The 14,060-nt window shown below is 61.3% G+C and overlaps 1 protein-coding gene across 1 annotated transcript in view; it reads left to right on the forward strand.

Annotated features, from left to right (window-relative positions):
* FER1L5 (fer-1 like family member 5) overlaps positions 1–14,060 on the forward strand; it is a gene marked incomplete at both ends in the record, with an annotated part of 55,397 nt that overhangs the window by 37,643 nt on the left and 3,694 nt on the right. Inside the window, 24 exons of the mRNA XM_082851232.1 lie at positions 156–256; positions 978–1,155; positions 1,231–1,386; positions 2,321–2,452; positions 3,614–3,777; positions 4,103–4,217; positions 5,039–5,141; positions 5,686–5,849; positions 5,948–6,112; positions 6,356–6,500; positions 6,627–6,704; positions 7,592–7,773; positions 8,312–8,488; positions 8,811–8,900; positions 9,939–10,085; positions 10,166–10,328; positions 10,481–10,506; positions 11,288–11,338; positions 11,475–11,579; positions 11,896–12,015; positions 12,490–12,651; positions 12,889–12,980; positions 13,385–13,555; positions 13,767–13,915. Of these exons, the coding sequence (XP_082707358.1) occupies positions 156–256; positions 978–1,155; positions 1,231–1,386; positions 2,321–2,452; positions 3,614–3,777; positions 4,103–4,217; positions 5,039–5,141; positions 5,686–5,849; positions 5,948–6,112; positions 6,356–6,500; positions 6,627–6,704; positions 7,592–7,773; positions 8,312–8,488; positions 8,811–8,900; positions 9,939–10,085; positions 10,166–10,328; positions 10,481–10,506; positions 11,288–11,338; positions 11,475–11,579; positions 11,896–12,015; positions 12,490–12,651; positions 12,889–12,980; positions 13,385–13,555; positions 13,767–13,915 (3,136 nt within the window). The remainder of the gene's footprint in view (positions 1–155; positions 257–977; positions 1,156–1,230; positions 1,387–2,320; positions 2,453–3,613; positions 3,778–4,102; positions 4,218–5,038; positions 5,142–5,685; positions 5,850–5,947; positions 6,113–6,355; positions 6,501–6,626; positions 6,705–7,591; positions 7,774–8,311; positions 8,489–8,810; positions 8,901–9,938; positions 10,086–10,165; positions 10,329–10,480; positions 10,507–11,287; positions 11,339–11,474; positions 11,580–11,895; positions 12,016–12,489; positions 12,652–12,888; positions 12,981–13,384; positions 13,556–13,766; positions 13,916–14,060) is intronic.

Genomic DNA, 14,060 nt, shown 5'->3' on the forward strand with positions numbered 1-14,060 from the left:
GCCTTGCAAGGGCGTGTGACAGCTTCAGACTGACATCCCCAGGTTACCCCTCAAATATCCCCAAGTCCTGGCTGAAACCATCTTGGGCCAATCAGCCCTGCAGCCTGTCCTGAGGGAGCCCCATGCTCACTTGCCACTTCTCTCCTGCTGGGCAGAAAGCCAATCTGGACACCCTGAAATCCATGAGGAATCCAAGGGACCCGGCTCTACTCCTCCAGTGGGAGAAACTGCTGAGGGAGCTGATGGAGGACTGCAAGTAGGGGCGGTGGGCACCTCACCCGGGGCAGGGGCTGAGCCAGACCAGGCTCACACAGGGTCTGGGGGGCAGACAGGACCCTACAGAACAGCCCTCACCGCCACCCTTCCGCACCCCTGCCTCCACAGGAAATATGAGATCTGCGCAGATCTCTCCCCAAACCACAGAGCTGCCTCTCTCCCATTCAGGGACCCCCAAAATGGCCCTGACCTCCCCACCCATCACTTTTCCCCCCACACCCATGCCTGGGGCTCCTCCCAAACCAGCCTCCCCGTTGTCCAGACAAGCCCTGCACAGTCCCGGCCCGTACCTTTTCCCCTGCCGCTCCTTCTATCCACAAGGCCCTCTTTGGGGTCCTGCCTGTTCTGGAAGAGCCATTGTAAGGCTCCTCCTGGCCCGGCAGCCCACATGGATCCTCCCCACTCCCGCCCGGGTTTGGTTGGCCCCTGTCTCACAGCTCACACCTCTGTCCACGAGGAGGTCCTGAGCACGAGCCTGGCACACTGCAGGGGCTGGGAGGATGGGAAGGGGAAGGATGAGGACCCAGGGGCCAGGACCGCAGTGAGTGGGCTTCCTAAGGAGGGTGGGCAGGGCTCCCCGGGTCAGGCCAGCAGGCGCGGGGCAGGATCTTGGGTCTAGGAAGGGCACTGAGGCTGGGCGGGATGGTGAGCAAGGGACATGGAGAGAGACTCAGCCCCCGCCCTCCCGGTCCTGGCCACAGGCGCCCACTGCCCTGCATGACTGATCAGCCCAAAGCAACCGACCTGGACAAGAAGAGGTGGCAGCTCCGCAGCCTCCTTCTGCAGGAGCTGGCCCGGAAGGCCAAGGAAGCCCAGCCCAGGGACATGGTGGCCACCGTGGAGGGCTGGCTGTACCGCCTCAACGCCGTGCTCCCCGAGGTGGGTGCTGGCCACTCCGGCCGGGAGCGGGCCGTGGAGCCGGCCACGTGGGCCTGACGCTGTCCCGCCCGGCAGCCCCAGACAAACCTCCCGGACGTGATGATCTGGCTGATGTCCCGGGAGCAGCGAGTGGCCTATGCACAGGTGCCCGCCCACACCATCCTGTTCTCCCCGAGCGGGGCCCGGCACTCCGGCAGGTTCTGTGGGAAGACACAGACCCTCCTCCTGCAGGTGGGGAGGCCAGGGGTCCTCAGGGGAGGAGAGGGCCTAGGACATCCCAAGGGAGAAGCCCTGAACCCCACCCCCGCCCCGGGCAGCCCCCATGAGCCTCCCAAGGGCATGCCCGCTTCCTCTCCGTCAGGCCCTTTACCAGGTGAAATGGGGTTTAAACAGTTCTCCAGAGGAAGGCGGGGGCCTGGGACCATCAGCATGTGGCCGACACCAAGTCCACGCCACCCATGACTATTCCTCCAATTTGTCCCCTCCATCATCTGATGCTTCACTTGGTCCTGTCCCTGTCCTGTCTCCCCTGGACCACGACTGGCTGCTAGCTACATATTTAATACCTATAAGGTTTGGTTGCCAGCCCCTCATATCAGACACAATCCATAAGTAAGGCTGACTGACCACAAGTCCCCTGCCCTGAAGACAGCCCTGGGAGGCAGGTGGGGGACACTGCCTCCGTCTCGGAGACGTCCCTGGCTCCCCACTGCCCTTTCCGCCATGGTGGAAGGGCCCACCTGAGTCCTTCTCATCCTGCAAGAATCACTGAGACTTGAATCCTGGCTCTACCACTCACTGGCTTGTGTGAGCCGGAGCCAACTCCTGAGCGTGTCTGGCCTCAGCCTGCTCCTCTGTGAAATGGGCCTGGCGATAACGATGCCCGCCTTGTGGTGGTGTGTGAGGATCAGAGCACTTAGCTCGTTGCCTGGCGCATAGCAAGCATCGTTGTCAATGGCCCCATCAGCACCAGTCCTCCCTGGAGCATTCCCAGGTTCCCCAGCGGCACCCGTACCGGCCTCTGTTATGGCCATCACCCAGCTCAGTGCGAGGCCCCTGCTCCCAGGGCTCAGGGTGAAGGGGCAGGTGTGTGTGCCCCCCCTCACCCGCACCCCTGCCCCTGGGGGCCTGCACCCCCGTGGTTGCTGACCTACCTCCGGCTCAGTACCCAGAGGGTGAAGGAAAGAAGGACACGCTCCCGGCCCAGCTCCGGGTCTGCATGTGGCTCGGCAACGTGACCGACAGCAAGGATCTGCAGCTGCTCCGCCAGGGCGAAGTGGTCGTGTCCGCGGAGACGGTGAGCGGGGCCCCGGGTGGGGCCGGCGGGAGGGTGACCCGGCAACAGCCCAGCTCCGAAGGTGGAGATGAACATCACTGGCAGAAGCTGAGAACCGTGAAAGGGGCTCGAGAGAGGTGGCAGAAACTAAAGAGGTCCCCTGTTGACAAGCCGTAGGCTGCGGTGACAGGAGCGCAGCTCAATGGTCCCCTGGGGCTGGTCACTCTCACCCAGACGGAGGTTTATGGGGAGTTTCTCCCAATTCGTTCAGGGTGTGTGAGGTGAGCCAGGCTCCGACTGCTTGCAGGGGGTCTCGTCCATCATCAGCGTGACAGCCCGGGACCCCTGCTGACCCCAGCTGGGTCCTGCAGGCCAGCCTGGTGGTCCCGGGGAGGGGGAGGCCTGGGACAGTCAGAGGGGCCGGAAATGAGGCATGTTCCCTTAGAACCGTAAACCCAGGAGGTGTGTGAGCAGCCGGCCAGAGGCCGCTCTGTAATCAGAGGAGGGGAGGACATGGCTCAGGAGAAGGTCCTGAGAACAGAAGAGAAATGAGTTTTGAGTTTCGGGCTTTTTAACTTACTTTGTCAAAACATTTTCATGGTTCCTAAGTTGCATGTTGTGGATAGATTGTAGAACTTGAGGTGCTGAGACAGAGAGGGATTTAGGATGAGTGCGTGCCCAGAAGGGGAATGTGGAAGAAAGGTCCAGAGGCAGCAAAGACAGGGCAGTGGTGGAGCAGGACCAGGTTCCCCAGGGTCAGCAGTGACACGGGGTGGACAGGTCACATCCCAGGCACCACCAGGCTCTAACACAGGCATCCACCCTACTCCACTCCTCGAGAGCTGAGCCGCCTGGGGTAGAGGTGACCTTTGAGCCTCAGTCTCCTCAACTGTGAAATGGGAGTGTGCGGCTGAAAGGGGTTAGTTCATGTAATGCCCTTGGCATGGGCCCAGCCACAGTGAGCACTTGACGAGTGGCAGCTGCCTGTGCTGATTGACAGCGGGGGCGGTGCCGTCCGATTACAAGCGACAACGCTGCTCCTGCCCCCGGGCAGGTGCCACATGGCCCTCTGCCTGACTACCACATTTCTGGGAGGTGCTTACAGCCCAGAGTGGGGGACCTAGGGCCAGTGCTGGGTATGCTGGGGGTGGCAGCAGGCACTGATGGACTCCCCTCCCCCAGTACGAGAACGAGGCCAAGTATAAGGACCAGTGGGGACAGCAGTGGCTGCAGCACTGCCCCAGCTTCTCGGACGTCATGGGGCACAAGGCCCTCCCCAAGGAAGATTTCAAGGAGCCCCATGGATGGCACTGGCAGGGGCCATGGACAGTGGAACCTCAGCGGAGGTAAGGCTGGGATGCGGGGCCCGGAGCCTGTGAGCCCCTGGACAGGCAGCAGTGGAGCTGACGCTTCTTTTTACCCAGGAGGGCCAGTAGGCAGCAGCCCAGAGAGGCGGGCACACAGCCACTGCAGCCTGGTCCCGGGGGCTGGGGTGCATAGGACAGGGGGACCCGCCCGCCACCCTACCCTGCATGCCAGGCCCCGCTGCCCAGCCTTGCCCAGAGCAGGTGGGGCTGCCAGGTACGGCAGCGCTCAGCCAACAGAGGAGGACCCCAGGGGCCTGTAAGCTCAGGGAGATATGCTGGGAACTTGGGGTCTCACTGCCCCCAGGCTCCTCCTGGACACAGACATCAACAAGAGCCAGGTGCTGGAGGAGGTGTACGAGAACCAGTGCCGAGACGCCACGGGGGCCTGGGTGCCTGCCGCCATCCCCAACACAGACGTGGTGAGCAGGGGGCGCGGGGGGGCCAGTGATTCAACCAGGGGGGCACCTTGGAAGCTGGGGTGTCTGAATGGAAAGAGCACTGGATCAGGCGTTACCATCTGAGCCCTGCTCCCTGGTGTGACCTTGGGTGAGCACTGATGGGGTTTGTATCCCAAGGTGGTGGGGAGAGGTCCCCTAAATGGGACTGGAAGGACGACAGAATGGGCACCTTTCCTTCCCCCTTTCGAAGGTGGCGCTTTTACCCAGAATTCAAAGTTCAGTAAGGAACTGAACTTTGAATTTTGTTTCTTTTTTTCTGGCTGCACCGCGCGGCACGTGGGATCCTAGTTCCCCGACCAGGGATCGAACCTGGGCCTCCAGCCGTGGAAGCGTGGAGCCCTAACCACTGGACCACAGGGGAATTCCCGAATTTTGTTTCATTTTTCACGAACTTAAATTTAAGGAGCCCCAGGAGGCTGGTGGCCACTGATTGGACAGTGAGGTTTAACCCATCGGTCACGCACGCTGGTCTCCCCTTCCCAAGAGCCGCCTTGGGCAGGCAGCGGCGTCCAGCTGAGATTCACTCACACTATTTTGCTTTCACAGTCATTCGTACGGTTGTTTCCTATTTATGGTGAATGGTTCCACTGACACTGCTTATATAGTTTCCTTTAAAAAATACGCGTACGGTTCGGAAAAGCAAGCCAGTAAAAGCATATTAAGTGAACATGTGGGTGGCATCAGATGTAACAAGAGCGGTCTGCTCATGGGGACTGGAGGCCACGATGGCTGCAGTAGGCGAGGAACACGGCCCTTGGCCCGCCCTCTCTGTGCACCCACAGAACGGAGAACCCGTGGAGGCCCGGGAGAATGTGAACTGCCCCCAAGGCTGGCACGTGAAGAAGAACTGGGCTGTGGAGCTGAACCACGCGGTGGACAGTGAAGGTCAGTCCTCTGGGCAGCGGCTAAGGGCGGCAGGGCCTGGAACTGAAAGTAGCCAGGCTGTCGGGTGGGGTAGGCCTGCGTTCCTGGGGGGCCTCAGTCTCTGGAGAGCAGGGCCTCCACCCTTGCCACAGACGTGGGCCCCAGCTTTGAGACAGGGCAGGTGCTAAGCGCCTCCCGAGCACGTGAACTGGGGTCGCGTCCAGAGCCTGGTTCACCCCAGGTGGCTCCAGGGAAGGGGCGGTGGGCTGGGAGTCGGAAGACCTGGGCTCAAGATGCAGCCTCTGCTACTTACGGGCTGTGTGACCTTGTGCGGGTCCCAGGACGCCTGTGAGCCTCACCTTCCTTGTCTGTAAGATGGGCAGTTGAGCCCAGGCCACCGGGTGACGCAGTGTGACCACACCTTCCTTTGTGGCCGGAGAGACCTGGACGTGAGGGACAGCGCTGCCCCCTCGGCCTGCCCTTCCGGGGCTTATCTCTCAGGCCTGTCCAAGCCCCCGAGCCTCTGGGCCCCTGGGCACCCACGGGCTGTATCCTGGTCCCTCAGGCTGGGAGTACGGAGTGGGCATCCCGCCCTCGGGGCTGCCCCAGGTCTGGAACTCGGTGGAGAAGACCTACTACTCCTGCCGCCGCCGGCGCTGGGCGCGCGTGCGCTACCGGGACCACAGGAGGCTGAGCCACGAGCAGGAGACCCTGTCCTTCCTGCAGCTGGTGAGGGGCCGCCTGGTCAGGGACCTGGCGGGACCATGGATGGGACCCATCCTCGGCCAGGTGAGAGGGTGACTCTGCTCTCCCCGCAGCACCACCCCAGCCTGGCTGAGGACGAGGAAGGCTGGGAGTACGGCGTCTTCGGCTCCAAGTTCCACCTGAACCCTCAGCCCCAGAGCCAGTTCCGCCGCCGCCGCTGGCACCGCAGGCTGGCCCCCAACAAGGTCAAGGGCATTGCACCCATATTCCTCCTGGAGGGATCCTTGGTAAAGTCCCAGTGGGCTAGGTGTCTCTTCCCTGCAACCCCACCTCCGGAGCCAGGGCCCCCTGGTGCGCCAGGCAGACGGAGACGCCCCGTGTGGCCAGATGCACTGACCACTGGAGGTGGGGGGACCTGGGCCCCGGAGCCACATCCTCAGGCTTTGGGTGGGGAGAAGGGTGACCTGGGCCTGGGCTGGGGGAGGCAGGAAAGGCACCTATGAGCCTCAGGGAGTCTGTCCTGGGCACAGAGTCTAGATATGAAACAGCAAGCTAAGAGGGAAGCGGACATGGTGTCGTCGACACGGAGACTGGACAGAATCAGGAGCTCCTGGAGGGCTCCCCCAGAGATCACCCAGCCACCCAACCTGCCCTTCATCTACTGCATCTTCAACAGTGAGCATTCAATTGAGAGTCGGCTTGGGTGGCCCCGGAGACACCCAGCACCTGAGGGCAGGGAGCAGGGGGCATGGGGTGGGGATCCTGGGGACGGGTGGCGGACACAGCTCCTCTCTTACCCAGAGCCCCACTACTACCAGCTCTTCTGCTACATCTACCAGGCCCGGAACCTGATGTCCAACCACATCCAGACATTCCAGGGTAGGCGTGGGCAGCTCTTCTCCCCCAGCCCCTCCATGTGGCTACCCAGCAGTATAAAGGATGTGGCGAGGAGGGGGTGACACACATGCAGACCCCTGCCCCCAGCAGCTCATGGCCCTGGTTTGGGGAAGAGACACAAGAACAAGGAATACAAGGCGGGACCGCTCTTGCGGTGTGTCCCCAACACTGTGGAATCAAGACAGGGAGGCTTCATCCCACTGGAGGCCACTTAGATGAGCCTTGAAGAGGAAGGAGGAGTTTGCTGGGCCTTGACAAGGAAGAGGGAGGATGAGACACAAAGGCGAGAGAGAGGATGACATGCTTGGGAACCACTTGTCCCTTGTGCTGGACAGAAGATGAGGGGTGGGGAGGAGAGGTGGCAATTTCTAGCCCTGTGTGGAGGCCCCATGGGAGGTTTCAGGTGAGTCACGTGCTCCTGCCTTGGGCTGGCAGTGGCCCTGTTTGTTGGGAGCCAGACTGTTGGACAAGGGTCTGAGCTGGGGCAGTGGATGTCTGCTGGGAGCTGTGTCCACTGGGCATCAGCACCCTCGTCGAGAGGGTCGTGTGATGTTCCTTGATGCCAAGGCCACTTGCTGATGCTGTGCAAGGGCAGCCACGTGTAGCCTGGCCCCCAGAACCCCTCCAGAGGAGCCGCCGGGCCCTCCACATCTGTGACGGCTAGGCCCCAACCATGATGGTATAAGGGGCCTCTAGCTATAAGCCCATGTGCTCTGTGGCTTACTCTGAGGTGGCCTTCTGGGGAGCTCGAGTGGCTGTGGCTGTCTGGCCTGAGCCTCCCCGGGTACCCAGTCCGGTGGCGGCAGCAGCCAGAAGAGGGGAGAGCCTCACTCGGCAGCTCAAAGGCACGGCTCTCCTTCCACCCACAGCGCCCTTCATTCGGTTGGTCTTCTTGAACCACAGCCAGTGTACCCAAACCCTGAAGAGCTCTGCAGCCCCTACGTGGGCCCAGACGCTCATCTTCCAGCACCTCCTCCTGTACGAGAACCCCCAGGACACCAAAGAGAGCCCACCATTCGTGGTGTTGGAACTGTGGCAGCGGGACCCCCAGGTAAGGTGGGCTGGGCTGGGCAGAGCTCTGAGAAGTTTTTAACGTATTTTTTTGGCCGTGCCATGCGGCATGCCGGATCTTAGTTCCCAGACCAGGGATTGAACCTGTGCCCACTGCAGTGGAAGCGCGGAGTCCTAACCCTGAACTGCCAGGGAATTCCGTGAGGAGCTTTTATTTTATTTGATTTTTTTGCGGTACGTGGGCCTCTCACTGTTGTGGCCTCTCCCGTTGCGGAGCACAGGCTCCGGACGCACAGGCTCAGCGGCCATGGCTCACGGGCCCAGCCCCTCCGCGGCACGTGGGATCCTCCCGGACCGGGGCACGAACCCGTGTCCCCTGCATCGGCAGGCAGACTCTCAACCACTGCACCACCAGGGAAGCCCAGGAGCTTTTATTTTAGAGAATATTCGGAAAGTGCTCCAGCGGGACCTGATTCGCAGAGCACATCGCATTGATCCTAGAGTTGTCAGAATCCCAGGAGGAGCCAGACCCCTGCCAGCCTGGCCTCCATGTTTTGTGAACTTCCCCTTCCCTCCAGGGCAATGAGAGCTTGTGGGGACGGAGCATGTGGTCACCGGTGGTCTGGCTGGATGTCCAAAAACGGATCCTGCCCCCCATGAGGTGGCACCCCCTTGTAAAAGGGTTGGAGGAGGAAGAGGGCGAGATCTTGGCGTCCTGTGAGCTGATCCTCGAGACTGAGGTGCTGGGAGAGAGGGCCCGGCTGGGAGTGTGGTGCCCAGCGCCCTCACCCTGCCCCACTCCCCTGCCACATGTCCCCACAGCCAGCGGCCCCCAACCGCAGCCCCTCAGCAAAGTCCTGGGGCCCGGGAACCAGAACACTGGGCTGGGAGGTGCCGGCCTGCCCAACCTCTCCCTAACTCCCCTGCCAGCTTCTGCCCATAGGGCTCCGGGGCCGCCGCAGTTGAGCCTCTTAGGGTCCTGCTTGCGTGTGTGGCAGGGCGGGGGACAGTAGGACCAGCCCAACAGGGCCTCAGGCTCCCTGCTCTCCAACCTCATCCCTTCAGAGCCTCAGACAGCAGCTGCCACTCTTAAGTGTTCCCTGGAAGAGCGGGATCTACATCCTCCCCAAGAGCATCCAGCCCACGCTAAGGAAAATGGCTATTGAGGTGACGACACGTGGAGCAGGGCGGGTGGGCAGGGCGCAAGCCACCCCCAGAGCAGTCGAGCACCACGGTGCGCTCTCTGCTGACCCCCTTGGGCCTCCTGCCTACCTGCTCCAAAGCTTGGACCCCGAGAAGATACCATGTGAGAGATGGAGGGAGACAGGAGAGAAATGAAGTTCTGATAGAACATTTAAAAGTATTTTAATGCAAACCTCTGCAGTGGGTCGTAGACAAAGGGCTTTAGCAACCATTACCTACAGATGTAAGCCTCATGAGGCCCCTGTGCAAAAAGTAGGGACGACCTTCCAGAGACGGAAATTCAGGCTCTGAGAGACAACACATCCACGCACAGTGACACGGGCTCAGTGGCAGCGCCAGGGTTTAGGCCCGGCCCTGCCTGACTCCAAATGCCAGGATGTTTCTCACCTCTTCTGAAAGTAGCATGGAGGCGCCCAGGTCAGAACCTACGTGCCCTGTGGCAAAGAGCGGAAGATGGTCAGGTCCTCCCCTCACTGGAGCCAAGATCAGACCACCTGGCTGGTTTCCACTCTGGCCCTGAGGCGGCCCAATGAGTAGGGTGTGGACAGCTCCTGGGGTACCCAGTGTTTGTCCGTTGAGAGTGAGACCCCAGGGTGCTGGCTCGCTGACTGGCCGTGGAGTTCTGTGGGATCCAGGTCAGCCACGAGCTGGACGGCACCGAGGCGCCCAAGAACCCCGGGGCACTCCAGCTGCTGCGGGCCTGGGAGGCAGCCGGCAGCGGGAAGTAACCCCTGAGAGAGATGATTAGAGGCCAGATGGGCAGCGGGGGAGGAAGGGCAATACCTAATGGGCACCTCCCTCGTGGAGGAGCGACCACAGCGTCCAGGCCTGGAGGACTCATCCCTCACAGGACAGGAGGACTGGGTGAGCCTGCGGACTCTGCCTTCACCCAGCCTCGTGCCCTGGCCCTGCAGGCCCCCTGGGGCCCCACTGCTCCCAGGCCAGGACCCCATCAGAGGGGCCGCCTGCCCCTTCCCCCACCCTCCCTCTCTGTTCCGGCAGATGCTGGTCTGGGGCCTTCGGAACATGAAGCAGGTGCGTTCGCCCCGGCTCCTGGTGGAATGCTGGGAAGAGTCCGTGCAGACAGAGCCCATCAGGGACTTCCAGACCAATCCCAACTTCACCCAGTCAACCCTCTTCCTCACACTGGTGAGAAGGCCTTGGGCCAGGGCTGGGGCCGCCCCGGCTCGTGGGAAGCCTCACGCCCTGGCCTCTCCTTGGGGCTGCAGTACATGCCTACGGATGAGGCCTTTGCGCTGCCCCTGGTGCTGAAGGTGGTGGACAACCAGGACTTCGGCCAGGAGACCGTGGTGGGTCAGGCCAACGTTGACTCCCTACAGCCCTACTTCTGTGACCCGTGGGCTCAGGACTACATGCCCCCACGGCCTCCAAGTACGGCCCTTTCTCCTTGCCCCTCCCCAGACCTCACCAACACGCTGGCACTGGGAGTGGCCAAGGCCCTGGCTGTCCTTCCGGGTTGGTGGCCCTCCCCCCGCCCACTTCTCCCTTCTCCTGAGACTCATGACTGCGCTTTCTCCACGCAGTGCTGTCTGTGAAGAAGTACCAGGAGGTGAGTAAAGGGCTGGAGGCCCCATGCCATTTAGAGGAAACAGCCCTTGTGCCTGAGGAGGGTACAGATTAAACAGAGTTCCGATATCCGCGCCCCCAGCGTGAGGCCTACTTGTTCACGAGAACTCGAAAGCAGTGATCTCAACCTGGACTGCACATTAGAAATGCCCGAGAGTTTTAAAAATCCTGAGGGACTTCCCTGGCGGTCCAGTAGTTAGGACTCCGCGCTTCCACTGCAGGGGGGATGGGTTCGATCCCTGGCCGGGGAGCTAAGACCCCAAGTGCTGCACAGCCCGCCCCCCCCCCCCCAAAATGGTTTCTGACCAGTTGCTGGGGGTAGGAACCAGAAGCAGCAATTATTTTATTCAAGCCCAAACCACCTACGCCCCACCCCCACCCCAGGTGATTCCAGTGTTTCCAAAGTTCAGAACTGCTGCTCTAGAGCAGCACTGTCAACCTCGAACGCACAGGAATCCTTTGGCATCTGGAGCAAAAGCAGACTCAGCTTCAGGAGGCCTGGGGTGGGGCCTGAGGCTCTGAACTTCTGAGCCTTTCCAGAGTTAAGTGTGGAGCTGTGGGCAATGAGAACCGAGAACTAACCTGACCCTCCTTCTCAGCCCCAGTCCTATGTCTGAGGACCCCTGAATTAAAAAGCCTCTGTGAAGGGCAAGGGAGCCAGGGCAGGAAGCCGTGGCCTCGAACCCCTTCTGAGCTCGGAAGTCAGAGGCGGTGGGCGGACCGGGCGGCCAGGCCTTGCCTAGCTCACCGCAATCATTTTTCAGCTCCTAGGTTACCTTTATGAAAAGTTCTGGTTCAAGTCCAGCAATGCTGAGGTGACGTAGGCTCAGCCCCGGGGAATAAGGAACAAGTCCAGGCAGCTCAGGGAGGTGGGGCAGCATGACTCCGGGCAGAGGAAGGCCACGGTGCCTTCTCCCCGAGGGCCAAAATGCCCCTCCTCCTCACTGCCAGGATGAACACGACCAGGAAGTGGACTGGTGGAGCAAGCTGTTCTGGGCCACAGGAGATGCTCCCCTGTCCCTAAAGTACAAGTACAAAGAGTATCACACCCTGAAGGTTTGCAGGCCCCTACGACGGGAGACTGATGAAGGATGGAGAAAATCTGCGGGGAGAGGCCAACAAACCCAGCCCCGAGTCCTTGGGGAACCACCAAGTCGGGGGGTGGCTTCCTTTTCACAAGACTCCTGGCCACGCCGCCACAGGCCACACCCTTTCAGGAACCAGGGCTGCCCACCAGCAGCAGCTCTGCTGACCCCGGGGCAGATGCTCTGGGGCGAGACCTGGGTGGCCCCTCAACCCCGATCCTAGGAATGGTCCCCTCAAGCCCTGGCCAGCTCCCCCCGCCAGCCGGGTCCCACACGCCCTCCCACAGGTATACGACTGCGAGCTGGAGGCCGTGCCAGCCTTCCAGGGCCTGCAGGACTTCTGCCAGACCTTCAGACTCTACCAAGAAAGGCCCAAGCTGGACAGCCCTGTGGTAGGGGAGTTCAAGGTGCGTGTCCCAGCCCTGCCTAGCTGCACCTGTCACATCGTGCCCCTTCTGTCCAGGGAAGACTCTGACAGGAGCGCTGGTTCTATACGCTCGGCATGAGGATGGGGCACGGAGGGCTTGACAGTCTTGGGAGTGGGGGGCAGAGACTGACCTCTGCAGGGACTCAGGGTGGCCTCCCCCAACTCAGGAAGGGCGAGGGCTTCTCAGTCCCAGCTCGGGCCTGTGCTGCTCTCGGAGGCCCTAGAGCCTTCGAAAACAAGTGCGGACCCCAAGGGATGGGTGGGGGTGGAACGAGACCTCCCTTCAGCGGAAAACACCACCGTGGTCCCCGTAGAGCATCTCTGCGGCACATGCCCCTACCCGTCCTCACGGGTTTCATCCCTGCCACCCTCAACACAGACCAGGGGTACCTCCTGGAGGGCTCTACAGAGCCAGGCCAGAGGCCAATACCTTCCCTCCCCAACACACACACAGGGCCAATTCCGTGTCTACCCCTTTCCTGAGAATCCAGACACCCCCAAGCCCCCTCGCCAGTTCCTGCCTTGGCCTAAGAAAGAGGACTTCCCTCAGCAGTGCTTGGTGCGGGTGTACGTGGTGCGAGCAGCCAACCTGCAGCCCCAAGACACCAACGGCCTGGTAACGAGCAGCCCTGAACCGCAGCGCTTGTCTTCCCCAGCCCCCAGCCCGGGCACCCCCCTCACCTCACCCTACACCCCAGCATCCCGGAGCTCCCTCAGGCTGACATCCAGACTGCCAACTTCCCACAGGCCCCACCTGGTACAAGGGGCTCCTTTCTGCCCCACTCCCGCCCTCCCTGACCAACCTGGGCTGACTGCATTTCCCGTCCTTCTCTCACGTCTGTCTGAACCCCAGTGTGACCCTTATGTGATCCTGAAACTGGGAAAGACAAAGCTTGGCAACCGGGACAAGTACCAGCCCAACACTCTGGACCCCATCTTTGGCGTGTGAGATGCCCCAACGCACCCGACCCCACGTCCCCGCTCCCTGTGCCGGGAGCAGTTCTAGAAGGCAGAGAACTCTCACATTCCTTTCTAGCCTCCACGTTCCTAGCACAGTGTCCAACAGACAGAAGATGCATTGATGGGCAGCCCAGCTCTCCCCTCCCCCCTCAACCACTTTGCCTGGGAAGGGAGCTCAGAGTCCCACACCCCAGGCCTGTCCAAAGTTACTCCCAGCCACGACTGAGGGATGGCTATTGGCGGACAAGAGCCATCCCAGGCTCTGCTCTCCAAATTCACCAGGGCCAAACAGGGGGTAGAGCACGGGCACGTGTGGTTGGGATGCTGGAGAGGGAGCTGTGTAGATAACATGGTCCTCGGTCTCTGTGTCTCCAACACCCTCACCCAAGGATGTTTGAAATGAGCTGCACCATCCCCCTGGAGAAGGACCTAGAGATCCAGCTGTATGACTTTGACCTATTTTCACCCGATGATAAGATTGGAACCACAGTCATTGACCTTGAAAACCGACTCCTGTCTGGCTTTGGAGCTCGTTGTGGGCTCTCCAAATCCTACTGCCAGTAAGCGTGGACCTGAACCAGGGCAAGGGAGCACGGGGTGGGGGGGTGGTGGTGGAAGAGTAAGCCCACGGCTCCCCTCGAAGACGCCTGCATCCCAGGCTGGGGAACCAGGGCCCGCACCTGTCTGCACCCCTGCTCCCAGCACTGGTCAGCCTGCAGCTCGAAGCAGAGGCTTCTCCAGGACTCAGATCTCCCCACCTTTTCCCCACAGGTCAGGGCCCTTTAGGTGGCGGGATCAGATGCCCCCAAGCCTGCTCTTGGAACACCATGCCAGGCAGAAAGGACTGCCTCCGCCTCTGTTCAGCCCTGAGGATGACTCTGTGTTTTACAATGGGAAAAAATTCAGACTGCAAAGCTTTGGTGAGAAGCACAGCACACTGCCAGAAAGCACAGAGCTGGGCCTCTGCGACAAGTGGGGCTACAGGATGGAGGAGCTGCCCGCCTCCCCTTCTCGCCTGTAACGGATAACCAAGTCCACTGCCCAGGCTGAGGGTGGAGAAGGGGC

The sequence above is a fragment of the Leucopleurus acutus genome (assembly GCF_964270905.1).
Source record: "Leucopleurus acutus genome assembly, chromosome: 12".
Lineage (NCBI taxonomy): Eukaryota > Metazoa > Chordata > Mammalia > Artiodactyla > Delphinidae > Leucopleurus > Leucopleurus acutus.